Source organism: Cinclus cinclus, chromosome 1 (assembly GCF_963662255.1).
Source record: "Cinclus cinclus chromosome 1, bCinCin1.1, whole genome shotgun sequence".
Lineage (NCBI taxonomy): Eukaryota > Metazoa > Chordata > Aves > Passeriformes > Cinclidae > Cinclus > Cinclus cinclus.
Window position 1 is genome coordinate 126,645,342 of NC_085046.1, and position 26,829 is coordinate 126,672,170.

The 26,829-nt window shown below is 39.4% G+C and overlaps 1 protein-coding gene across 1 annotated transcript; it reads left to right on the forward strand.

The window, feature by feature from the left end:
- The first annotated feature begins 7,630 nt into the window (after positions 1–7,630).
- Positions 7,631–26,474, forward strand: RIPK2 (receptor interacting serine/threonine kinase 2). Its single transcript, XM_062502803.1, has 11 exons — positions 7,631–7,821; positions 11,045–11,198; positions 12,279–12,434; positions 14,690–14,847; positions 17,632–17,681; positions 18,033–18,194; positions 19,602–19,687; positions 19,885–19,974; positions 20,806–20,911; positions 24,839–25,018; positions 26,149–26,474. The coding sequence occupies exons 1-11, from the start codon at positions 7,631–7,633 to the stop codon at positions 26,472–26,474; spliced, it is 1,659 nt and encodes a 552-aa protein (XP_062358787.1).
- Positions 26,475–26,829: the final 355 nt, after the last annotated feature.

Consider the following 26,829-nt stretch of genomic DNA (forward strand, 5'->3'; position numbering starts at 1 on the left):
AATGTAGGTCTCAACATTTTTATACTTCTATTCTACAAGTACCTGAGGAACACAGAAGAAAAATCTATCCTCGAGAGTGTTTAATAAAGCTGATTATTTAAACAGCTGTTTGAAAAGATGCGTCAAGCCATTCATCTGAAATGTCACATTCACATCCTCAAGGATATCAAAACACAGCTGAACGCCTTTCAAGTATGGATTTGGTTGACAATAGTGACATCGAGTGGTCATTGTTGTTAAACGCTGCTGTGCATTGGCATGAAACCCCTGCTGCGATGGGTGGAGTGGCACACAGTGCTAGGTCAGCTCATACTGCTTGTACAGCAGCTACAGAGGTGAGTTCATTACAGGCTGTCAGCGTGCACTTTAGTCCACAGTTTAGTTCACAGTGTGCTCTCCTGGGCAGCAGAAGAGGAGAGATCACTCAGTAGTCAGGGATTCAATGAACCACTTGTGGTTTCGGTGCTCACTGAATCATGTTCCTAATATGTTGATCCTTTCTTCACTCCCTTTCCAGTGCCCATTGCCACAGCAAGACAGGATTTATACTAAAAATTCCCCATCTTTTTTACTTCTCTACCTTTTCATTAGTGTGTTACATTTCTATGTTTAAAAATGTTGCTCACACATTAAGGCTGTATGTAGCCTTAGCTGCGAGGGCAGACACCTTCCATCAGTGACAAATTTCAGAAATCACTGGAGCTCCTCACAGGCTTGAGTGCAAACATGGCTCTCATTCGGAGCATAACACATTCTCTGCTCAAACACACTTCCATATCATGCCCTGCATCTGCAGGCTATACCTTCAACAGAAAGGTCACATCAGTATCTAGAGCTATATTGAGGGAACTTGCTAACAGTCCAATGCAAAAACTTTGATTTTCAGATTTCAAGGAGGGAGTGGTCTTTCGTCTGTATGACATATAACAGTTTCTGCACATGGTGTGAGATTTTGGAGGAACTGAAGGATAATGCAGAAAAGGAAAACCTTTTTGATCATTGCAACAACAGCCCATATGGATAAAAAAACCACCTTCTCAAATTCATATGATATGCACAAAATGTCCTGTTTCATCTGCTTGTTGCTTTCTTGTTCTGATGTCCCCAGTTATTATTCCCTGATAAGCTGCATTAGAAATAAATAATTTCTACAGCATTTCTGTAAGAAAAATAATTGAGACTACTACAGTAATGGATATTTACAATGGGGTTTGAGCAGATGAAAAACATAGCAGACTGTGGTATGTACACAGGAGGACAAGGTATCAAAAGACTTTTTGCAACTGAGATGATTCCAGCACAGACCTGCAGCAGTGCCCTTCCTGGAGGTGTACCTATATGTACAGCACAGCTACTACAATATAAAAACATTCAGCTTGAAGTCACATTCTAAACTAATTTGTATTTGATGATCTAAAAAGGTATTATTTAAAAAACTTTTGAAAATTTGGCTTCAATAAATTTGCTGTGATATGAATCAATACTAGAGTTTTTCGCTTATTGAAAATATTTACACAGAAATGTATTTCCAATTTACCAAATCATACAAAATTTCTCTTTTTCCTTGAAGACCACAAGGTGGCATGTGAAACATATGATAATTCTGACAACATACTTGAAAGAATACAGTAGAAAAAGTGGTATGCAGTTCTACCAGAGAACCATAACATAAATTCAGTTTTAAGAACCAGTCTAAATCTTTTCTAGGAATTTGCCTTTTTCAGTCCCAGCTCTTTGCATCGGAAAAAGAACAAGATGTGCAAGCCTTTTATTAACAAGGAGAGATTATTCTTTTTCATATAAAAGTACATTAAGGCATTCTAACAGACAGTGGGCCTTGCAACCCACAGAGTGAGCAGAATGAACTCCAGCAAATTTCTTCCAGGATTTCTATTTAGCCATAAGAACCAGATGATCATCATGCATGCAGCTGTGGTGTGCTAAATCTTCAATTTAGTGAAAATTAATTATGAGATTTTATTAAGCATGAACTTGTGGTTTAAAATGGAAAAATATGGAATCTGGTACTGTTTTGCTACACCATGGAAGTTCTGGGCCTGATCACACTGATGTCTGAGTACAATGAAGTTTTTCACTTATCTCACATACTTCTAAATTTAGCAGATTCAGGAGATGCCATTGGGATCCCTAAAGGACACCAAAGATCTCACAGTGTTAACTGTTAGGAGTGATTTTTGGGTATCTTCTTCTCATGTGCTTTACCCAAGATGATAATATTATGTTTTTGCCATTGCCAACAGAAATTGAATCACGTTGATGTGTCCATTTTTCTGAATTGCATTCCAGAGAAACACCTTCATTCCTCAGATCACTTCAAATGTGTTCCAAACCCAATCTTTCTGCTCCATCCCAACTACAGTCTCAGCCCTTCTGGGTTATTTTACCCTGTGTGAAGGTGAGCTGTGGCAACCCCAGGGCAGTTAACTCTTTACAGGCATTTCCTATATTGATATATTCCTATATTTCCAACTGTCATTGTTTGCATGGAAGACAGCCACAGAAAATATCTGCTCCACTATATAAACTCTTGTGAAAGGGTCAAGTTAATGACCTGCTAATACCTGTGGACATTCAGACAAACTGTACCTGTAAGTGTTGTACCCTGTGTAAACAGAGCCCTCAGTACAGATCTGGCATATATATTGCTCAAGAAAATATTCCACCTTAATTACTGTTTTGGTTTTTTGGTCTGGTTTGGTTTGGGGTTTTTGTGCCTTCTTTTTTTTAGACTATGTTCTAGAATTCACCCCACCACAAACTGTTACATTTGTGAGGAAAATATGTCTTACGTTATTCCGAGATGACACATTCTAATTGTTTATGCAAACAGGAAGAGAGGGACATGTGTTTATGCCTGAAAAAGAATGATTAACAGGTTGATTCATTATAGCTTACTATGAATTCCTTGAAGTGTAAACACTTGTTGCTAAAAGTCATAGACTTGCAACATAATACTTACCAGGAAATACCTGCTCCTAAATTAACAAGAAATAATTGCACTTGCTAAAAAATTAGTGAGGCTTTGACTATCAGAATCACAGAATCTAGGCAAAATTTGTCCTTGGAAGGTTATCAAACCTGGAGCTGGAAACTGGGGGCTATTTTTCCTATTATGAATACAGTCCCGTATTCTACTACATACGCAAAGTTCTTACAAGTCTTGACTCCTCATTTCATTTACAGATAGGCTGCATCTTAATTTGACTTCAAAGCACATAGATGTTATCAAATAAATATGCCATTTTTTCCTTTATTTAAGTGCCAACACAAACTACAAAAAAAGGCAAATGTAAATGTATAGTATTTCCAACTCCCACATTCCCACCTGGTTCTGTGCATCTACTTGATAATCTAGACCTTGCCTTGCAGTCCTGTAGTTAAGTAATGAATGCTGTTCTCCTTTATGACTCTGTCATGACTGTCAGCTTGACAGCTCTTTGGAAAGTATTGTAGCTATTCAAGCTAGAGGACAGAGCTCCAACACATTAAGTATTTCTGGGAACTGAAACTACAGACCTAGCAGATTTGTTACACTCCAGGAGGTGCCTTGAATCAGAGAATCATGGAATGGTTTGAGCATGGAAGAGATCTTAAACATCTAGTTCCAACTCCCCTGCCATAGGCATAGATGAGAGGCACTAGATCAGCTTGCTCAGAGCTCCATCCAACCTGGCCTTAAAAACTTTCAGGGATGGAGCATCCACAGCTTCTCTGGGTAAGCTGTTCCAGTGCCTCATCATCCTCACAGTAAAGAATTGTTTCTGATATCTAATTTAAACATACTCTCTTGAGATTCCATTTCTCCTGTAACTACATGCTCTTGTAAAAAATTCCTCTCCATTTTCCTTGTACAGTCCTTTCAGGTACTGGAAGGCTGCAAATACCCCAAAGCCTTCTCTTTTCCAGGATAAACAAACCCAATTCCCTCACCTTTCCTTGTGGGAGAGGTGCTCCATCCCTCCAATCATCTTTCTGGCCTCCCCTGGACTTGTTCCAACAGGTCTACGTCTTTCCAGTGCTGGGGATCCCAGAGATGTATGCAGCACTCCAGGTAGGTCACAGCAGAGCAGAGCTGAGGGGCAGAATCACCTCTCCTGACCTGCTGGCTTTGAACCAAATCTTCTGTACTTGTATAATAAATTAAATTTTAAAAGAGAAAATAAAAGGGGTAGGGGGGAAACTTGCTCTAATTCACTGCCAAAAGAATTTTTTTCAGCTTTCTCTCAGCTGAACTAATTTCATGGGAAACACAAAGAACAGCAGCATTTGAAACTGAAAACCAAAATAAAGATTAAAACCAATGAGCAGGGGGAGGGGGGGAAGCAGAATTATTTGAGGAAATACCCAGTATAAAAAAATGCACATAGACTAATCCTGAACACAGCAGACCACTGAATACCTAATACTACCTGTGCTTGTAAAGCTGGAGGTGTCAGGGAATGCTCCTAGGCCTGGCACTCACCTTCCAACAGGAGATGATTCTTTAAGAGTTCTATTAGAATAATCCTTTTTGGCTCATGAGAAGTACTGCTCTGCTAATAATCACCATGGTTCAGGAATTAGGAACTACTCTAGAGAGGCATTTCTGATGCAGATCCTGTTTCAGATGGATGACAGTCATCCCATGCTAGTTGTCCTTGCTGCTAAGAAATGGTCAAAGACAATTTTATTTGATTGAGCACCCAGGATGGACCTGGGCTTCACCTGGCCACTGAGAATCCACATGTTAAGAAAGGTACAGAAGAGTACCACAGTGCTACTGTGTCTAAGGAGAATCTTTCAAAATCACCCCCTCTTTTCCTTCCTCCTCTGCCAACCTTTTGCATCTGCATTACTTCCACACAGAAAGCTTCACTGGGTTCATGCAAAACCAAGGGCACTTTCATAAAGTTGCTCAGGTCCCACAGGCAAATGGTAAAAAGACGAAGCTCAGTGAAAACAGCAAATAAACACTGAAATGGTTCAAGTGTGGGATGGCTTTGTTAAACTGCTGGGGTTGAAAGGAAATGTCATTTACCTTCAAAAGAGCACTAGAGTTTATCCTGATATTACACTCATGATGTGTCATCACCACATGGGCACCAACAGTAGCATAACATGGTTATGCTAAAAAATCCAGGTGACTCAGAAGCATCAGACCCCAATCACTCCCTCCCTCCTTCCCTCCAAACTGCTAGAAAAGCTTTCAGCAGCTCTGCTCCTCGATTCAGTAAGCTGGGTAGTGTCAACATGTTGTAATAGCTGGATACAAGTACTTTCATGCAGCTCTCTTAATATAAAACTGTGTTAACAGACATCTAAAACCATAGGTAACAGCTTCCAAAAGAGTTCAGATGCTCAGGAATGGCTCACCTAGAGTGTGGCATATCCTGACAAGGAAGGGTTGCTTGAGGCTGGCAGGAGAACACACAGGGGATTTCAAAGGCTGTTGGTTTCCATGGTTGTAGCACTCATTACCAATAGATCTGAGCAAGTCTATCATTGCACTGCCAGTGTGACAGCAGGCAAAACAAGATCTCAGCCAGAATCTAAACACCTGATGAATTATTTCAGGAAAAAAGTACTTGTTTCAGTGAGAACAAACACAATTGAAGAGGTTACTACCAAAGTCCTTCATTCCTGCAATGTAGATGGTACAAAATATTCAGGCAAAATATTCCTTTTAAAAAGGCTATTATAACCAAATCTCCCTTGTCTTTTTATGCAAAAGCTTGAAAAATCCACAAAATAAAAAGCAGGGACAAAGGCATTGTGATTACTGAATGAAAATTCATTTTCTAAAGCAGGGTCTTTTATAGAGCTTGAAAGACACGACTAAAATTCAGAGACTATCAAGTGCTAAGAGGAAAAAAAAAAAGCCATTTCCCCAAATTTTCCAGAATACTCAATAGGTAACAGGGTGCATCATGTTTAAGTCCAACAGCAAAAATATAGTAAAGTTGTTTGAGATATAAAATCATCATCATGCAACCATAGCATTCCACTTTTAGAATAACAATCATTTTCCTGGGGTTTAAGTCAGTGTACTTGACACTATAAATATACATTAAATCAACACAGCACACAGTAACAAGAAGCATAAATAAATTTTCAGTATAGTGGCATCTTAATGGCAAAGACTGTAAGCATCTATTTACATCATGGTTTTATAATGCAAGCTCATGGTAATTATCCTTTGCATATAATTTTCTTTTGGAAACAAAATCTTCCTTATACATCAAATTTAAAATTGTATGACTAATGCTACTTCCAACATGGTTAATACAGAGAAGGATATACATAAACAGATACCCAAAACTTGCATATTGCAAACATTGCCTCACAGTTTTGGGAAACCACCTAGTGTGTCTAAAGGACAGGGACTAACTGAAAACTGAAAGTAAACTAAGTCACAGGTTGCTTTACGTGGTTGCTCATATGTTCATAATGTTGAAACATTTGGAGGATATAAATCATTCAAGACACAAGAAAACTGGAAAAGCCACAAAGCTACCAAAGTGCTAGGACCTAGACAAAACTGAAAAGTTTTTGCGATGTCTTAAAATGAATGCTGTGAAATACTGAACATACGGTAGCTTGAAAACTTAGGTATTTTCCCTCATTCTCTGGTCCATATCCATGAGTGGGAGAAAATAGAGGTGAAAAGCTACAGGCGCTTAGCCCTGATCCACACACATGGAAACGCAAGTGAGTTGCTCTATTAACCTTTATTTCATCCCGTGGAACTGTCACTCCTTGTGGAAAGCTACAAACCTCTACTTTAAAATTAAATTACCGTGTTAGTCTGCGAGAACTTGGCTCGGTGAGCAGGCTTCACAAAAGCTTCCTGTGCAATCTTCACGTAAGGCTCTCATAAATACATCAGCGTGTCTGGCAGCTCGCTAGGAGCAGGAGGGGCAAGGGTGAGCTTGCACTTACTGGAAATTTCGAAATTACCTTTTTGAAATGCCGCTATCCTGAAAAATCTTCCCAGGACAAACACGGAGGAGATAAGCGACTGCATGAGACAAAGCTTTTCTCACTTCGCTTGAGCAATGAGTATACACAGGATGGGGCTCTGAGCAACCTGGTCTAGTGGCAGGTGAGTCCTGTCCTGGCAGAGGATTTGGGCCTAGATAATCCTTAAGGTCCCTTCCAACCCACATCATTCTACGATTCTATGCCGTGAACAATTAATTCACTGCGGCGATCAGCGCTCGGCTCTGGCATCCTGCATCACCTTTCGAGAGCAGAACCCGCCCGCCCCAGGATGGAGGGGGCTGCCCCCTCCTCTGCAGCGCAGGGGAGGCTCCTTCGGACGGGATGGGGGATGCTCCCGGCCACAGCGCTCCCGAGGGGCGAGGCCGCTGCCCGGGCACGGCTCTCGGCACCGCCGGCACCGCGCTCCCTCGGCTCGGCTCGCTCCTCCCATCCCGGCTGCTCCGCCTTCCCCGACCCGCGAGCCGCGGCACGCTTTTTCCGTGAGGAAGTGCCTCGGCGGTGGGGTAGAAGGAGGAGAGAGGTGCTGCCAAGTGGAGAGCAGGCGGGGCAGGGAGGTGCGGGGCGAAGCGAGGAAGCGGGGGCAGAGGAGCGGCGCTCCGGGCCCCGCTGCGCCCGGCAGAGTGCGAGGATGAGCGGCGGGGACGGCGGCGGGGGCCGGGCGGGCGCCTTCAGCTACGGCCTCCCCTCCATCCCCTCCAGCAAACTCCCGGACTTGCGTTTTATCAGCCGGGGCGCTTACGGGACCGTGTCCGCCGCCCGCCACGCCGACTGGAGGGTCCCGGTGGCCCTCAAGTGCCTGCAGGGGCCGCTGCTAGACAGGTAACGGGGGGCGGGGGGCACCGCCGGGGCCAGGGCCGGGCCCTGCCCGCCTTCCCTAATCCAGCCCCAGAAAGGGTCCAGGTGCCGGTCGAACGTGCCGGGCTGGGTTCCTGAGCTCTGCGGATCACATCCTGGTGTTTACGTGGGCAGCCCGGCTTTAATTGCGCGGGGAAAGGGGAATCCCACGAGGATGGTTCAGCTTGGGCCAAGAGAAAGCACGGACCGGCCCGAGAGCTTCCTCTCTTTCGATTATTATGAAGTGGAGGTTTCGGTCTCGGTCCGTGAGACACTAAGTTGTATCTCTTGGAGCTTTTTTCTTCTGCACCTGTGCACCTTGAGCCCTCCTCACGGTGGGATTGACAGAGTTTGGCTTCTTGCTGGTCTGTTGGCTGCTAACCATTTTGCTGAGGCATCAGCATGATATTAAAGTACAGTGATTGCTATAGATTTGGTGTTTACATAGAGAGAGGAATCTAGGGAGTATACTCTTCTATCCACTAGAGATTGCTTCTAGAAGCTTCTCTCAGACAATGCAGAATTATTCTTTTTCCCTAGATCTCACAGTACTGAGGGAAGCTGATTTAAAATAATAGACTTTCAGGCCCCCCCTGTCAATCTGGTATTTTCCATGTAATAATCGGGTTCCCCGTTTTCCAGATACCCAAGTGGCAGCATATTTATTACAGGAGTTGTCATTCCATGTAAGGGGGCAGCAAGTTTTTTCGCTTTTCCTTTTTCACTTATCTCTGAATCTCAATCCGTATAGTCCCAATTTGTTAATATGTCAATGCAAATTTGCCTCTTCTTAAGATGTCTGGAGCCTACCTGACTGTAAACCTGCCTCTGAGTCTTATCAAGCTTTTGCCTCAGGTTTCTTTGATCTAGTAGTAGTCCTTTAGGTAGGATAACTTCACTCAGAAAGGCTTCTAGTCTTGTGATTCAGTATACTCGAATATAAGACAAATTGTTTAAAGCTCTTTCACCTCTCATTGCCCAGGTTTATGTATACAGTCTTTATCTCTGGAATCTTGCCAGAAATGGAATCTCAGTTATGTTGTGTTTTCTGATAAGCTGGTGGGGGGGGGAGGGGGGAGGGGAGTGGACAGGTCTTGCGGGTTTGTTTTTTGGTGGTTTTTTTGTTTGTTTTGGGGGTTTGGTTTTGTTTTGTTTTGGGATTTTGTTTAATGTCTGCTTAAATCCCAGCTAATTGGAAATTTAACCTCAGAACACAGTTGGGAGAAACCACCAGGGCTATTTTTAGCCTTGCAAAAATTTGGGTTAGTGGGGCATCTAACCTGTGAAATTATGATTAAAAGGGCAAGTGAGGTAATCAAGATAATTCAGTCACCTACAATGTATTGTGCAAAGCCCAGAAATGCTATCAGAATACTCAAAGCTGTGAAAAAATCCATCACACCTGAGTCTCAGCAGCAAGTGCTTTGTTGGCTGTATGGACAGTAGGCAATATAAATGCAGCCTGTAAGTGTTGTCAAGAAAAGGGATAAGTTCATGGTGCCATTAATTCCCCAAGAGGGAAGTGTGTTCTGTGCATGCCAGAATATGGTGAGTGACCAGTGAAAGAGCAAAGCCAGTTGGGAAGCTGCTGTGGGAATGTGCTCATTTTGGCATTACTCAGTGCTCTTCTGGCGTGGAGCAAAGGTAGAGTGACTGACAGACACAGGAATAGACTTCAGTATGTTGCAATTTGTTTCCTGGCCACAGCTGATTCCCATGTTAATGTGCCTTACTGTCTGGGAAAACCCCAAACTTCCTGAATCCTAGAAATTTCTGGAGAGAGGGAGGAAGGCGTAGAGTTGTGTCTTCCATCCTATGCTTGTCTCAAAGGCTGCCCTTTTGCTTCTATAATTTCCTAGAGTTTTCTATAAGTCTTTTTCCATCACACAGATAAAAGGACCTTAATTTCATATCCATCTAAATTCAAATTTTCCTGCTGCTAAGAGCTGCAGGCTTTAGTTCATAAGGCTTACTCTTTTCCTGTATATCCTGACAGCCTTTTCTTTGTGAGTGCTAAACCCACCCTGATGGATCCAGACAGCCCTGTGTGCTTTGGGGTGTGCCCTGAGCTCGATGGGCACAAGCCAGCTCTCACCCCATAGCTGTGCTGTGCACGGTGCTGTGCTGAACAAATCGTAGTGAGCATAGCCCTGGCCCCAGCACAGCCCTATTGCTTCTGAGTCAGACTGGCTCACATCCAAAGGATCAATTTTAAATGTGCTGTAAATGTCCTGTGTTTGAATATCCTAGTCATGTACTTGTACCTGTACCAGTCTCCACTGGTATAGGATATAATTGCTTTTTCTCTGAATTATGTTTTGTGGTCCACTACCCTCATTGACAAGAAACCCATTTTTTTCAAGACTATTTGACATGAGGCATACCAAATAGTTTCTGTTTTTAGGGATGGAATCATACTCAATGCTAAATAAAACTTGACCTTCTCAAATCAACATGCTGCATGGTCTGAATTTGTAAAGATGCATCAAAGACACATTTATGAGAAGTTTTGAGGTAACAGAGTGGATGCACACAGTCAAATTCAGGCATTCAAACATCATGAGGCTGGTCTATTCCTGCTATCTATGTGTCTAGGGTATGCTTTTTCCAGAGGGTGATTCAAAGTAGGGGCTGTTTGAGGGAATAATTTATGTGAAAACAAAGCATAGATAATTGTTCCTTTTCCTTCAGAAAGGAACTTCCTTTCTTTCAGAAGTCAAAAATGCATTCCTTCAACCCCTATTATTTTAGTGTACGTCAGAGTTCACTAAATGTTTGGAGAATGATGTGTATTAAAATCTCCACTCTCTAGGAGATAAATATTGGGCCTGAGTGAAAAGTCTGGATTTGAAGGCATTCAGTAAGGTGGGAGAAATGCAGCTAGTTGTAACCATTATGGTTTCAAGGAATGGTGGAAGCTGGAACTTCTGTATCCTTATTTACTGGAAACATGGATGAAATGTGTGAAGGAAATAGATCTGTGTGGTACAACAAAACCAGGGAAGCTGTCTTGTCTTTGCATTTGCAGATTCTGATTTGTCTTACACTGTCTTCTTAAAACAGTATAGTAGAAATCAAATGGTGAAAAGGTGGTGGTGCTGCATACAGGGATGTAATTGCCACAGAATATAGTGAACCCAGCATTTGCTTTGAGTTTCCTACAACTGGTATGGTAATGTATTTTATTTGTTTGCTTGTTTTCTTTAAGTGATAGAAACCACCTTCTAAAGGAAGCAGAGATATTACACAAAGCCAGGTTTACTTACATTCTGCCAATTTTGGGAATTTGCAACGAGCCTGAATTTTTGGGGGTAGTAACAGAATACATGACCAATGGATCATTAAACCAGCTATTGCATGGGGTAAGTGCACTTACAGTCTTTAAATATGATACCTGGCTGCTTCAAGTAGATTGCAATTTCCATACTTAATTAGTATGGTAAAGTATTTTATTTATAGTATTTCACACTAGAAGACAGTCATTATCCCTAGTAGTTTTTAGTGCTCAGATAGACTTTCTGTAACTCAAAAAGACTACTAAATTCAGCTGACTTAAGTTTTGTTAAAATTTTTCGTTTAATGTTGTAACCTATAATGAGCTTCATGTTGAATTATTATATGCAATCACTTTAAAAGTCTCAGTTGTCCTCTAATTAGATTCTGAAATGCTTGCTTCAGTTTGGGTTTCTGAATGACTGCCAATACATATACTGACTTTTTTTTCAATAGTTTGAATATTAAAAAAAAAAATTGAAGGTTTTTACTTCCGTTTATAGAAGCCAAACAGTTATGACTATTTCTACCAGATCTTATTCTCTGAGTAACTTCTGCACTGAACTCCAAGTTGCTCCCATTAGCCTGGTCTGAACAGTGTTGCTACTGCAAAGCTACTGCAGTTGTCTCAACAGCACTAAAGTCTCTTCTCCAACTTTCATCAGTACACATCCTGTGCATTAGCGTCAGTATAACTTCTAAGATTTCTGTTGAGTTTTACTACATTTTTCTTGCTGTATTATTATATATAAAGGTAGTATTTTGTGCATAGTTTCAATATGGTTTTTTTTGTTCCCCGATGTAAGTTGAAGAAACGATTTTTGCCATTCTTCATGTAGGACTTATAAATTCTGGGTTGCAAGTTTCATGCAGAAGTTCATCTGTAATTCATATTTCCATATGAATGAGTGATATAGTAAATGCTCAACATCATGTATAGCAGTCATGAACTACTGTGTAAATTCTTGGGAATGGAAACATAGCAATGCATAATTATTATTTTTGATAATGCTCCATTACAATTTCTTACAGAGTTTGTGAAATGTATGTTTTAAAAGAATATTGCTTGCCCAAGTCACTTTCTTCTTGTTGTCTTCAATAAGTCTTTGTGTGTGTTCTTAGATCAGAACAGATTATTATATTCTGGTTTTGTGGTTTTATCTTGGCAGAAAGATGTATATCCTGACATTCCCTGGTGCCTGAGATTCCGCATTCTTTATGAAATTGCTTTGGGAGTAAACTATTTGCACAACATGAATCCTCCATTGCTGCACCATGACTTAAAAACCCAGAACATTTTGCTGGATGATGAGTTTCACGTCAAGGTAGGATTATTTATTTCTTATGTTCTTCAGTATCCAGAGCAAGTGAAAGTGTTTTCATTATTCTAGAGGAGGAAGGGTGGGGTTGTGGCCATATAGAGAGGATGTTAATTGTATGGTGGACTTTTTCATCTATCGTTGCAGACAGAACTTTGGAGATTTTCTTTTGGAAACTCTGTATTACTCAGTTGCGGATTTGATCTGTCTGAAAAGACCAGAAAGATAGAATTTGGGCTGTTTCTGCTGTAGCAGTAGCTGATACTCAATAATGGTGACGCTCTTGTTTGCCCACCTTCCAAGGGTAGCTACATCTGGCCTTTCCTGAGAAGAAAATAGAAAGTGTTCCTGCCCAAGATGGTCTGACAATTTACTTCTTATAGGTCAAATTTCAAATATTAATCCTTATTTGATACTTATCATGCATTATCTGTTTTGTTGGTGTAGTATAAGAACATGTAAAAGAAGATAGTGAAATCTTACTGTGTTGGAAGTTGGCTTTTATGAAGCTCCTTAAAACAAGCAAACATACATGCAGAAGTATCAGTAGTTCACAACTTTAATTCTGCCTTTTAAAATATCACTGCCATGATGTGTAAAAGAGACTGAAAGTACTTCTGACAAAATGTTTAGGTGCTTCCATAATTGCAGGAGTTGGATTTGTTGTTTCTTCTTTTTTTAAAAGGATCTTTATTATTGATAAAATATGTTACTCAAGTAAATGAAAATAAGAGGTATTTTGCACTGAATTTATATTGGAAAAGTCAATGTTTCAGTTGTTACTGTAAGTTGAGTCTCTTTGTGAGTCCTTTGAGCAAAGATCCGCTGCTGGTTTCTTCTTTCTTCATTGCACAGAAAATTTTCTTGGCAGCAAAGTGCCTCACATGGCTTTGTCTCTGCTCACACCCTCAACAGGTCATACTTCCTCCCACTCAATTGTGCTGGTATTGCCAGCTCTGGAGCTTCCTGATAAACCTGATCAGGGAACTAGTCCAAGTCATTTTTTTAATCCACTCGCTTTTTAATCTGTTACAACTTTGGTGTGGCCTGGTGCTCTGCCTGATTGTATCTGAACAGTTTCTTTGCTGAGGCAATTGAAGGGAAGAGGTTTGCTCTTGCATACCTGCCCTGCCTCCTGTAAGGAGTGTCCTTAGGGTTTTAAGTGAGGCAAGATTCTCTGAATTAGTACAGTTGACAGGAAATGCAAACAAGGTTATCGTGCATGCCAAATAGAAGAGATACTGCATATGTATAAAAGTAACACCATTCACAGAATGCTTCTGACTGTCCCTGATCTACTTAATGAGCAGGTGTTAAGAGCAATTACAATGAGGAAGGCTTGATGAGAGTGAGTCGTAAAGAAAGGTTACTTTACATTGTGGATTTTGATGTATGCTCTTCAGAAAGCTTGTTTCTGTTATCTTAATTGCCACAGTGCTTGCATATCCTTATTGAAAATGTTTTTGCTATTACGCAGATGCTGGACAAGTGCAGAGCTGGTAGCTGGCTGCTTATCTCCCATGTATTCCAGACACTGCAGCTAAGCCAGCAGGTGTATTCTGCTAAACATTTCTCTCCCTATCCATAACCTAATCTGGTATCTGGTGCCCTGGCTCATGGATGTCTGAGGATGTACACTGAAATCAGTTACTTTTTCATGTAGATGCACTGTGTCCTGTAGAAAGGAGCAAGGCCCCAGAGTGCACAATGAAGAAAATATTCAGCAACCTTTTGCAGCACTGAATTTCAGAATATCCAACTTATTAATTCAAGATTAATGCATCATAGTTTTGGGAATGAGGTGAAGTACCCTAAAATTTTTCTGTGAGAGGATCTGCCTCAGGATACTGGCAAGCTGAGTTATGTATAACAGTTACGATTTATACTAAACTTGTGCTTTTTTCATAACCAGGGAGCTACAAGTAATCAATGATTATTTTGTTTGCTTTTTTTAACACAAGGAAGTGATTTTCTTCATATTACATCCATCTACAGCAGATTCTTCAGCCATAGTGTACTTGAGTCCTTCCTTAAAAGAACAGGATAGGGCAGTGCTATAGGGATAGCGTGAGTCATGACCTGGGAATGCTTTATGGACTGGAGTTGATGTTTCCTGTTGCTAGGAGAACCACATACTTTTTGTGTGTCAGGTTGAGAGCTTTGGGTGACACCGGCTTCTAGGTGTATTTCAGGAATTTCTAACAACTGTCAGCAGAGAAATCCAGTTTTTCTTCTCAGAACAACTGATTTGACCTTTCCAGATTGCAGATTTTGGCATGTCAAAATGGCGTATCATCTCCATGTCACAATCACGAAGTGAATCCTCTTTGCCAGAAGGAGGGACAATTATCTACATGCCACCTGAGGATTACAACCCCAGTCAGAAAATGCGGGCAAGTGTAAAACATGATATCTACAGGTAACTCCTGTTGTTCTCCAGCTTCAAATCTGAACTCAGATATGACTTACTGAACTTAGATTTTATTATTTTCAATGATAATATCATAGCTATATAGACTAAATTAATTGGGAAATAAAGAATTGAGTGATAGCTGGATTTAATGGCTCATTGCTTTTGTGCTGTGAGTAGTGTCATGCTCCAAAATTAGGCTGAGACTGCAGAAATAGGTGTGGGATTGGTTTCTGTAAGTGAGTGTACACATACAGACAATGCAGGGAAAGAAGAAAGCTATTTACACCATCAAGTCAATGCACGTAGTCTTATAATTTGTGTAATCAAATAACATAATTTTCAGAATATACTTGGGGGAAAGAAGAAAATGTATTTTTGGAAAGGAGGTAAATAAAAGCAGGATAGGGTGGTTGGAGAAAGTAGTTAAAGTAATCTCCTTAAGGAATAATGTTCTTTATGAAAGTTGTGATAGTTTTGTGTTGGGCAGTCGAGAGTACAAGTAGTAGAATAGTAAACAGAGTGGTGGTGACCCATATAACAAAAGGAAATCTCTCTGAGGATATTGGAGTTACAATTGGCTGGTGTGAAATTGTTTGGAAAGCTCAGAGATTACTTGAAGGATTTTTGGAGGAATTATGTGTAAAGGAAGATGGAGGAGGCATGAACTGGCCAATCACTGGTGGTGATGTTGACAAAGTCCATCATTCTGGTTCAGTTTGCCACGTTTACCCTCACTGATCTCTGACATGGTTGTATCTTGGTGAGAGGTGGCAGTCTCAGAGGGTCATACTGACTTCCAGGGAAACCACTATTTCCCTTAATTATCCCTTACTCTGAAGAAGCATGTGAAGTTTATTGAGATTCCTGTCCAAAGAATACAGATGACAACATACCTGCTTTGTTTATCCTTTGATGGGAAGATATGCATGAGGAAAACATTGAAAAGCAAAAAGGGTGTGTTAAGAGGATAGAGAGTGACTGGTGGCTTAATGAATGAGTGGATATGAAGAAGATAGATGTTTCTTAGAAAGAAAATAATATTTTCAGAGGAATAACAATCAAATAGGAGAAAATATGAGGACACATAAGTAGAAGGGTGTAGAAAACAGAAAAATTAGAAAGGAAAGAGATTATGTGAGAAGAAAGAAGAGAAAGTAAGACAACATTGGAAAGAGAGGTGTTCAAGGCAGGAAGACATGAAGGTACAGAGACAGTAAAGGACCACCAGAAAGGCCACATAGGAGGTTCTGTGCTCACGATCAGGAGATGTGACAAAGCAGAAATAAGAAAGGAAAACAGCAATAGAGTAAAGAGGAATGATGCAGTGTTGCAGAACTGAGAAAATAATCTATAACTGTAGAGAGATTCCAAAGTGAAAGAAATATATTATTAAATATTTGGATATGTTCTGGATGTCTAATTAGTTGATTGCAGCTGAGTGTTGTTGAGATATTGAAGCTAATTTGTGCTGAAGGATCTTTCTTAAAGAAACAAATTTTGTAAACAACAGTCAAGCAGCTTAATTTCTACAAAAGGGATGATTTGCTTTTCCAAAAACATCAGCTTTCATGGACTTGTCAAGAATACATCAAAAGCAGACTTCTAACAAGGAGGACTGCTTTTATTAAAAGCTACATGAGTAAATTTTGTTACTGAAAAATGTTAAAATGTAAACAAAATAAATAGTTAGGAAAACTCAGTATATGATTTGATTTTAAGCATCAGCTATTTGTTTCTTTCTTCATTTTTCTGAATTCTTACTTGGTAGCTGTCAGATGGTACAGTGCTCTAAGGCAGTTAAATGACACTTGTATGCAAAATTTGGTACTTCTTAGTGATGTAGGAAGGAAGTTCAGTACATTCATACCAAGGGTGGGGAGCAAGCCCTAAGAGCAATTGATCATGGTGATTATTTTCTGGAATGACACTGTCACAATACTTATAAAGACTTGGACTGAAAACATGGAAATGTACTACTGGTCAGCACCTTGCATGTATTCTGAACTTATTGAAGCACTGAAGCTTTAGCCTGAATTGTCTTTCTAAGTTCAAGTAGTGGAACCAGATACTTGAATACAGTGGTGGGTTGCCGGATTTCCCCTGGTCTCTCTGACCTGCTTCGGCTAGCTCAGGGTCAGAGAGATAGAGGATTTTTACCCAGCATGAACAAAGGCAAAAGATTAGAGGAAGCTCTCCTTCCTGGGATGATCCAAGTTTATTGTCCTGGAGGGTTCCAGGGAAAAAGAGTGAGCATGGGAAACGCGGGGTATTTTCAACCCCAACTCGGGCGGAGGAACCCCGGGTCACAGCCACTCAGGGCTGGCCTGGGGAAAGGGAGGGGTTAAGGGAAGGGGAGAACCACAATACAAACCGAGGGGGAAACAGAACAAACCATCCTCAGTGCAACACAAAACCATAAATGTGCATTACAACAGTGGGATTAATATTAGGACCTTTTAGGCTAAATCATGGACTAGAATTTCATTCAGATATGGTGGAGTATGTGAAGAAAAAATGGAGAGAAGGACTGAGAATTCAATGATGCTTTTAAATGAAATCAGCTAACCTTATTTAAATACAAAGTTGTTTAAAGTTACCTCTTTCTAATATATCCTGATGGCTGAACAGAGTGACTAGTTTACTAAAGATAGGGCAAGTTTGTACTCAAAGAACCACTTGCAGGACCATTTTACCAAAATGTTTCAAATAAAATGTAAAGCTGAGCATATTGTGTTGTTAAGTGTTTGTAGTCTAAAATAGCATCTTCTGTACTTTTTATACTGTAAACAGTTATGCAGTTATCATGTGGGAAGTGATGTCAAGGAAACAGCCATTTGAAGGTAAGGCCATGTCTTCCTTTAATTTATTTTTTCCTGCCTTACCTAGAGAGGTTAAACATGAAACCTGGGGATTTAATTTTAGGGGTTACTTTCTAATAATTCAACTTTTATTAGACTTGTTGAAGAACACTTTGAAGTACTTCTCAAATTAGGCAATTTTTTTAGTATCTTTTTCTTTTTGAATTACAGTGTTGTTTCATAAATGAAGAATACCTTTTCATTAATTAAGAAATGTAACTTTATTTTGATGAGCTATAAATTCTATGTCTGCAAGCCAAATTACTCCTCCTACATAGTAAGCTCTTTATATTGCATGTATTTCTAATGACTTCACAATGTCTGTTTTGACAGAAGTTATAAACCCCTTGCAGATAATGTACAGCGTGTCACAGGGACAGCGACTAGACTTGAGTGAAGGAAGTCTATCAATGGACATTCCTCATCGAGGGCTTATCATAAGACTGATGGAAAGTGGATGGGCACAAAACCCAGATGAAAGGCCATCATTCTTAAGTGAGTTTACCTTGACAGATTTCTGTTGAACATGGTACTTACAGAGCAAGATTATAGTCAAAAAAGGGAAGTGTTAAAGATGTCAGATCTCTGTGCTTGGTCTTATTGCTTATAAGGTGCTTAGCTACCTCCTTCATGTCTATAAACAAACTTTTATGAATGAATTATATGTGTGCCATAAAACCAGGTTAGTTGTTGGAGTGCATTTGCCATCTCAATTTACCTGTAAAAAAGCAGCTTGTTTTGTTTAACTACTTGTGTTTGGAGGTTTTTGTTTATCGTTGAAGATAATTTGGGGTTCTTAAGGGGTGGGGGGGAGGTGGGAGAAGTGAAGTGTAGAAAGAGTACTGTGAGATTTATGAGCACCCAACCAACACCAACAAACCTTTGCACATTAGATAAGCTGTAGTGACTTCAACTCCTGTTTGTGTCTCAGTGTAAGTCTTTCACTGATACTTTATCTTTTATTGTTCCATCTCCTTTATCAAGCAAGAACTGGATTTTTTCCCAAGCAAGGAAATTTATCTAAATACAATATTTTCTAAAATTAAAAAAATAAACACATCATGATATTTTCATATGCATTCTTGTTTTCCTATGCCAGTTAACAAGAAAAAAAAAGTAATTTAAGTATGTGGGCACACTGAAGGGAAAATTACCTGGGATGTGTCCTGCAGTGCGAGTTTACTTGGATTCTCTTTTTAGTGACATGTATGTAGTAAGATGGTCTTTGAAAAAAAAACATGCATTGCTTTTGTCACTACATTCCTATCCTAAAAAGAAAGAGGAAGTTGCAAAACTGTTGCAAAATTAGGGGAAGTACAGCTCACTGATGGGGAACTTAAGCAATTGCCATAGCATAGGGATGCAGACACACTGAGGCCAGTGTCATTTGGTTTCACTGGATGTGATAGGTCAGTGCTTTGATTATCCCATCTTCTCTGGCCCTGCCTCATGCCTTAAGCATGTATTCTGGATATTGCTGTGTTGGGTGTGTGTTTGTTTATTTTTCTGGTGTAGATCTTTTATACCTCTTCTAGAGTGAGAAGACAGCAACACACTCTGAGATCTTAGGTGTTTGGTTCCATTCAGCTAATCAGTCTTGAAATGGCTACCTTAAAACACAGCAAACTCACCAATCTCTCCATTCCATGACTGTGAGACTTTTGATTCAGCACTGTCCTGGATCTCTTTTGAGACACAGTGATCAGGTGGCCAGGTCAGGACAGGGTTTCTTTGGGTGGTGTGAACTGTTCTAAGAGAAGCAAGCAGCTTCTGTTTTAGCAGCATAAGTGGTTTGACACATGTCAATAGACACATTATTTTTTTAAGTGTGAGAAAGACACTTTACACTGACAACTTGGTTTCTGCTTCAAACTATTCACCAAGTACTCTTCCCTTGTTCAGAATGTTTAATAGACCTAGAGCCAGTTCTGCGAACATTTGATGAAATAGCTGTGCTGGAAGCAGTAATTCTGTTAAAGAAATCAAAGGTAAGTAGCTTTTGTACAGTCATCAGTTGGTCAAATAAGTTGGTAACTTTCACTTGCTAAAAGAAGTATAATTTCCTTTGTCATTTCTTCTCAGTTTCCTTTGTCTAGCCTTATATCTAGTTGAAACATGAGTTTGCACAAGGCTGTCCTCTTGTCTTACAGTAACAATTTAATACAAGTAAATATTCCTCTTCCAGTCACTATATGAATCACGAAGTATTTACAAGAGTGGAAAGAAAGCAAATGTGGAGCAGATATCTCTAAATATACCTCTGAATCTCGAAAAGGTAAGTACTTCACATGTTGCATTTGGTATGTCAACATCCTGAGAGACTAAAGGAAGGTTAACTTGGTGAGGGGAGTTGTTCTGCACTTTACTTAACTGTTCAGTCAGGAAAGGCATAAATGCATTACTTGAGCCAGAGTGTAACAAATGCAAAGCCATATATGTGAAGATAGAAAAGGGTGAGTATGCAGAAATTAGAAGGGCATCTAAATACAGGAAAGCTCTAAATATGGCAAGAAACTGTGAAACCAGGGGAGGTTTAGATTGGCTATCAGGAAAAGGTTCTTCCCCCAGAGGGTGATCAGGTACTGGAACAGGCTCCCCAGGGAATTGCTCTCAGCGCCAAGCCCAGCAGAGTTTGTGTTTACACAATGCTCTTGGGCAAATGATTCTTGGGGTGGTCATGTGCAGGGCCAGCAGATGGACTTGATGATCCTTGTGGCTCTCTCCCCACTCCACACATTCTGTGAGTCTGTGATTCCCCCAAAGAGAAATGCAGCCAATAGTAAGAGATTGTCTACTGCTCCCTTACACCTCTACAGAACTTGCTTATATAGAATGATATAGATTAGCATTTGTATCTTGATTATTAATGCTGCTGCTTTGGGTTCTCACTAGTAGTTAAACTTGCATACAAAATTGCTGTCATCTTTGAAAATACATGAGTATTTGGATTACAAAATTTCTTCTGATTTAACATATTTTAATTGTGCATTTTTATTGAGCATTTAGATAGCAGGGAAAATATGGTGATGGGAGGGTCTCTGTAAAAAAATTGTAACTTCATATTTGTTTGATGTGCCTGTTCAATATTCACGTGTATTTCTTTCAGCCAACATATTCTAGCTCCATACAGTGTGATGCACTTCCTCTTCGGAGCATCTCTCCAGATACATCAAAATTCAAGTCTATTCCCCAGTGTAATGTCCTCTCATCAGGTAAGATACTCTTTACTTCATGTAAATTTAAGTTGCCATTGCAGCTTTACATTCACACTGTGACATTGCATTTATGTAGAAATGCTGAGTCTCTCTGTGTAAAAAAAAAAATACTTTATAAACTTCATGCTCTGGCTAAAAAACTAGAGTTTTTAAGCTCTGATTTTTCTCTTCCTATCACCTGAGAAATCTCTACAGCTCACAGGTTCAGTTTTCCTATTCAGAGTTGCCGAGTGCAGAACTAACATTTTTCTTGTCCCTTCACACTCTTGGCAGTTTAGTTAACTGATTTTTCTTAATTTGTGAACTGCTTCTGAATATATAAAAAAGGCTACACATTTTAAGGTGTTCTAGAAGCCGAGTAAACTCAGTTTCCAGTGCAATTTTCTAGATAGTTTTTAATTCACTAAGTAAAAATGTCTTTAGTAGATTGCTTTGCAAAAGTATCTGCAGAGACCTTTTGTAATTGTGCCCTTTTATGAATAAAAGTTGGCAAAATTCCCCAAGAAAACTCAACTCAATTTTTGAGGTTTTGCTGACATCAGAAGCCAGAAAAATGGAATGGAACCCAGATGGAATAGCAATACATTGTGAAACTAAAACTGCATTTAAGTTTCTTCCCTTGACAGAATGTAAACATATTTCAAAAGAGTGGACTGTCCTCTGGCATTGCAGGGACCAGAAGTATGAAAGCAGATAAGACTATTGATTTCACTGCTATAAAATAAGGAAATCAATAAGTATTCTGAGGTGCTACAAAACAAGAGATACTCTGGTAGAGGTAGGAGAGCACAGGCAGTTCCTGTTTCAGCTCCTGTTTAAACACACACAATTTTGAAGTTCTACTCAGTGTACTAGAAAGGTATAAACACAGGAGGAATTTGGGTAAATAAATTACAGGAGGCTTAAGGACTTTCAGTTACTGGAGAAAGCAAGTGCAGGATACTTTTGCTGTACCTCAACTGAAGCATTTATCTATGCAGCATAAAAACCTCAGAGATGAAGAATAACTGGTATTTGTGGGTTATTTCTTTGGTGCTCCAGGCACCATTGGTACAGACTCCAACAGGTATTTGGAGTATTAACCTAGGTTAATAAGTATGTTGTAATGAATTTTAGAACATGGAGTATTCGTTTGAGCAAGGACTGTAAGTCCTTGTGACTAGTCACATAAAATAATGATAAATGTCAGCCTTTCTTTCTGCTGGTTCCTGTTATAAATTGTTGTGTCTGCCTGTGGAGAGCATCAATGAAAATTTCTTGGTACAATTAATCTGACTGGTCAGCTGGTGGTCGTTTTATAGAGTCATTGCTTAGACTTTACTATGTTTATATATAGATACTGTAAAGCTTGTGAAAACAGTGTCTACAAAACCCTACTGCAGAAGTGTTTATTACTTTGCCAATAGCTGCATCAAGGTAGCTTTGTAGTGGGAGGCAAGACTGACATTCCTCTTGCTTTTCAAACTCAGATGCAATTGTTTCAGGTGAAAATTGTTTTCCGGGTAGCTGTTAGCAGGAGAGGAGTTTGGCATTGCACCAAGGCAGAAGTTAATGACTGCAGAGTCTAGCCGAGTTAATGACTATAGATTCTTGTTTTTTGCATCAGAACAATCAGAATACTTTTTCAGAAAATTGCTTCTTCAGAGTTGAGACTTGTCTTTAGCCTTTCTTCTCATGTTTACTATTTTTTTTCCTTCCATAGTGAGTTTTTCTTGGGTATTTCTTTAAACAGCTCTTTTCCCTCTTCCCTTTTCATTTCTGATACAGGGAATAATCCTTTAATATACTTTGTTTTGCAGAATGAACAGGATGCACTCTTCTGAAATCCCTTTGTAAAATGAACTTTATTCTCATAGTATCCTAATTCGTCCTCCTGGTGCATATTCTAACTTAAGTCATTGAACTAAGGCTACATAGTATTATGAAAGACATGACAAACTTATTTTTGTCTACAAAATCCCACTGACTTGGTATACCTTAGAATTTTATTGTTCCTTTCTCACAGGGTCCTTCAGTACAGAATAATCTACTTAGGGGTTGTTTTTCTTCCTCATCTCACTTCTAATCATTAGCCCCAGCTTGAAACAGAAAGTCTAGATCTCATATTTTCCCTTCTTTTTCTGTTTCTGTTATTCTGGTCTTCTAGGTCACATAGGTTCTTTTTGAGTAACTTGAGCCAATCTGTTTTTTTTTCTGAATAACTCACATTAGTTTTTTTTGGGTTTTTTTAAGGGAACTGGGGTTGTTTAGCCTGGAGAAAAGGAGGTTCAGAGAGGAAATTTTGCTCCTTTGCTCTCTGCAACTACCTGAGAGGAGATGGTGGCCTGTTGGGGTCCTCTTAAACTGACAAGCAATAGCAGCAAGCAGTAGGATGAGAGGAAATGGCCCTGAGTTGTGCCAGGGGAGGTTTAGATTGGATATTAGGAAAAATTTCTTCATGGAAAGAGTTGTCAAGCATTGAAACAGACTGTCCAGGGAAGTGGTTCAGTCACCAGCCCTGGAGGTATTTAAAAGATAAATAGACATGGCACTTCAGGACGTGGGACAGTGGTGAACTTGGTAGTGCTGGACTTGAGGATCTCAAGTGTCTTTCCAGCAGAAAAAAGTGTGTGATTTTATGATTATATTTTTTTATGCTGTGGTCACTGGTCAAGGTCATTCTCTCATACCAGCACAATCCCAGTAGTTTTGTCTTTATGTCATGTTATTAAATATGAGTGCCTATAAATGTATAACAATCTATCCCAGCTCAGCTGCTTGAAATACTTTCCTGAAATAACCTTTCAGTCTCAGTGGTTGTCTCTTAATCCCCCTTTTTCATGCAGTAGATAATGTCTGCTGCTTCACAGTACATAGCTCTGCCCAACTTTCTCTTGTTCATGAAATAAAAATGCTAGTTACTATTAGTTCTAGTCCTCCATTTTAAAATACTGAGAATGGAGTTTCTTCCACATTTTCCTATTCCTTCTCTGTGTACTTACAGACATATTCTTCTACAGGTCAAGAAAGAGCTGGGAATACACCTTCAGATTTCCCCATTGGGCAGGTAATCTCGAGTTGTCCATGGGGCTACCTCATTGTGTCTTTAGATGCTCATCTGAATTCTTTCATCTCTGGTTCTTAGTTAACATCTTAGTTACTGTCTTTATCAAGTGACACTGTGAAAGTCTAATCAAAGCTGTTTACACAGGCACGTTTCCTGTCGTTTGTTTCTCATCACCTGATGGTCATATTTTCCTTGTTTCATTCCCACTGCTGCTTTCATATCTGTCATCCTTTTCTACTGTAAAAATATCCTAAAAATGGAGACTGTTAAACTTCCTACCTGATAGAAATACTTTTTACTTTTCTTTGCAAAAGTTTACATGAAGCTTTCATGAAGTCATATCCTGTTTTGATGGACGATAAAAAGCTTCCATTGGCCTTCCACTGAATGTTAACTTCTCCCACTGCTCCTCATGTCCTTTTCCCCCACCTGAATCTTTATTTTAATATTTTTACCTTTGTTACACTGCCAAACTTCATCAAAAGAAATTAGTCTGCTTTCCTTCTGACTTCCAGTTACCTCTCCAAATACTCAAAGGATTTATTTTGTTCTTCTAGTCCTTATAAAATTTTTCTGTCAAACAGAGCTTTTTTGTTGAAGTTCACATCTACCAGATTTATACTCCCAATATTTCTTTAAAATAAAGCAGGATCCCAAACCCTAGTCAGGCCCTGGTAAAATATAAGGGATATAAATGTATTCAGAATCTGAGTATAAGAACTAATTTGTTGTACATCATGTAAAAGTAGTTGGTTTATGATAACTTTTGTGAAATGGCTCTAAATAGTCTCTGATGGGTGTATTTTATTTGAACGCAGAAGTAATACAGCTTGTTCTTTTTTTTTTGTTTGTTTTGTTTTTGTTTTTTATTGTTTAAGATGGAAATTCTGGATGTCTACATTCTCTCATAAGTCAGAGCACAGATGAAAATCTGTCTGTAACTCAGAGTGCCAAACTCCTTGTGCATCCATACAGTGCTGTTCTCTCATCTGACAAGAGTATTTCAGATGCCTCGAGTCCTGCATCCTGTGCACTGAGGTCATTGCCGATTCCTTCAGGTACAGCAAACCCACAATAAGTGTTCTGACATTGAATGAATGTTATATGTGTCTGTATGAAATGGAAGCTGGAACTGTTATTCACCTGCAAAATGAAAACAAAACATATGCAAATTAAGAAAGCAAAATTAAGTAATTCTGTCCTTGTAGACTTATATTACAAAGTAAGCAAAAATAATGTAAAATGTGACCAAGTACAGGTAGCTACTTTAGCTACCTTTTTTTTCCTCTCCTCTTAGTCCTGCTGCCATGGGTCTTCTTTATTCCATTCCCTTTGCTCATATTATTTCTCCTATCTCCTACTGCTCTAGCAGTGCTACAGTCCAGAAAAGCAGGATTAAAACTTAGCTTAAACCTAAGTCACCTTGTTGCCTTCTCAGTTTTTAGGCTTTCCAGTCTTCCATTTAGCAATGGTGGGGCTGAGAGAAGCAGCAGCTGTGTCAGCATCTCACCTGTAATGATCCTCTGTGTTAGCTGGAAGCCCACTACTTTATATTCTTATGCATCAAATAACTGTTAAAAGTTAAGACAAAAGTTAACAAAAGAAACTTTAATAATGAATTATTCAGAAATACTTTTTGAGGGGCCACACAATAACATGCAACTTTATAAAGATCTATTATAACATCCCTCTTCTGGAAGTACAAAAATCAACACCTTCTCACTGTGTGAAACCTCATCTTGAGAAAAATACCAGAAAACTACAGGGATGTTTTCAGTAATCTTCAATAAAAATCCCCCTGGGAAGTGAATTTACCACCTGTCTCTTTTTAGTACCAGGTCGGGTTGAACACTGGAACAGGTTGCCCATGGAGGCTGCAGAAGTACCATCACTTGGAGATGCTCAAAATTCAGCTGGACAAGGCCCTGAGCAACCTGAGTTATCCTTGAAGTTGGCCCAGTTTTGAGCAGGCCATTACATCAGATGACCTCCTTGAGGGTCCCTTCCAACCTAAATTATTCTGTGATTCAGATAGAATAAATACTCTTTATAATAAATACTACAACCAAATTTGTCAAATTGGAACATTTTAACAGCTTTTTTTTCAATTTTTTATTTGTTCTGTGGCAGTATTTATTGACAGACAGTTACAATCCCTTACTTTTTTTCTAATCCTTTCCAATCTCAGATTTTGTATTGGAAACCACACAACAGAATGTAGCTCATCAGTGGATCCAAAGTAAAAGAGAACAAATTATTGATCAGATGACTGAAGCATGTTTGAATCAATCACTGGATGCCCTTCTATCAAGATTTTTACTCATGAAAGAAGATTATGAACTTATAAGCACCAAACCTACAAGGACATCAAAAGTACGACAACTACTTGATACCTCAGACAGCCAAGGAGAGGAATTTGCCAAAATTATAATACAAAAGTTGAAAGATAACAAACAGCTAGGACTTCAACCTTATCCAGATATTGTATCTAATTCTCAAAGACTGCATCTTTAAGTTTATTCTTTCTTTATGAAACCATGTGAATGTTTCTTACAATGTGATTCTTGTTTCTGTATAGTATTTTATATATGTGCAGCTTTGTCTTTACTGTGTCTTTGTAGAGTCTGAGTTCTTCTAGCCTGCATTTGGTCAGTGACCAATTAATAAGTTGGAGTGCAGTTGGAAAGCCAAACACTTGATGGTTGTTGACTCATTTTGTGAAAGTATTTTGTTTATACATGACAAAGAAAAACATTAAAGATTCACCATTTTATATATTTCCATTTATACATATCCTTTCCTTTCATTTCACAGGACTGAGACATCTCATCTTAACGTGGCATGTTTGTTTTTCTCCTTCCATCTGCTC

What these genes read in the sequence shown, in the direction of transcription:
- RIPK2 (XM_062502803.1), top strand. Translation starts at nt 7,631, where the DNA reads ATGAGCGGCGGGGACGGCGGCGGGGGCCGGGCGGGCGCCTTCAGCTAC. An exon ending in TACCTCTGAATCTCGAAAAG is followed by an intron (nt 19,975 to 20,805) that starts GTAAGTACTTCA and finishes TATTTCTTTCAG; the next exon opens with CCAACATATTCTAGCTCCAT. An exon ending in GTCATTGCCGATTCCTTCAG is followed by an intron (nt 25,019 to 26,148) that starts GTACAGCAAACC and finishes TTCCAATCTCAG; the next exon opens with ATTTTGTATTGGAAACCACA.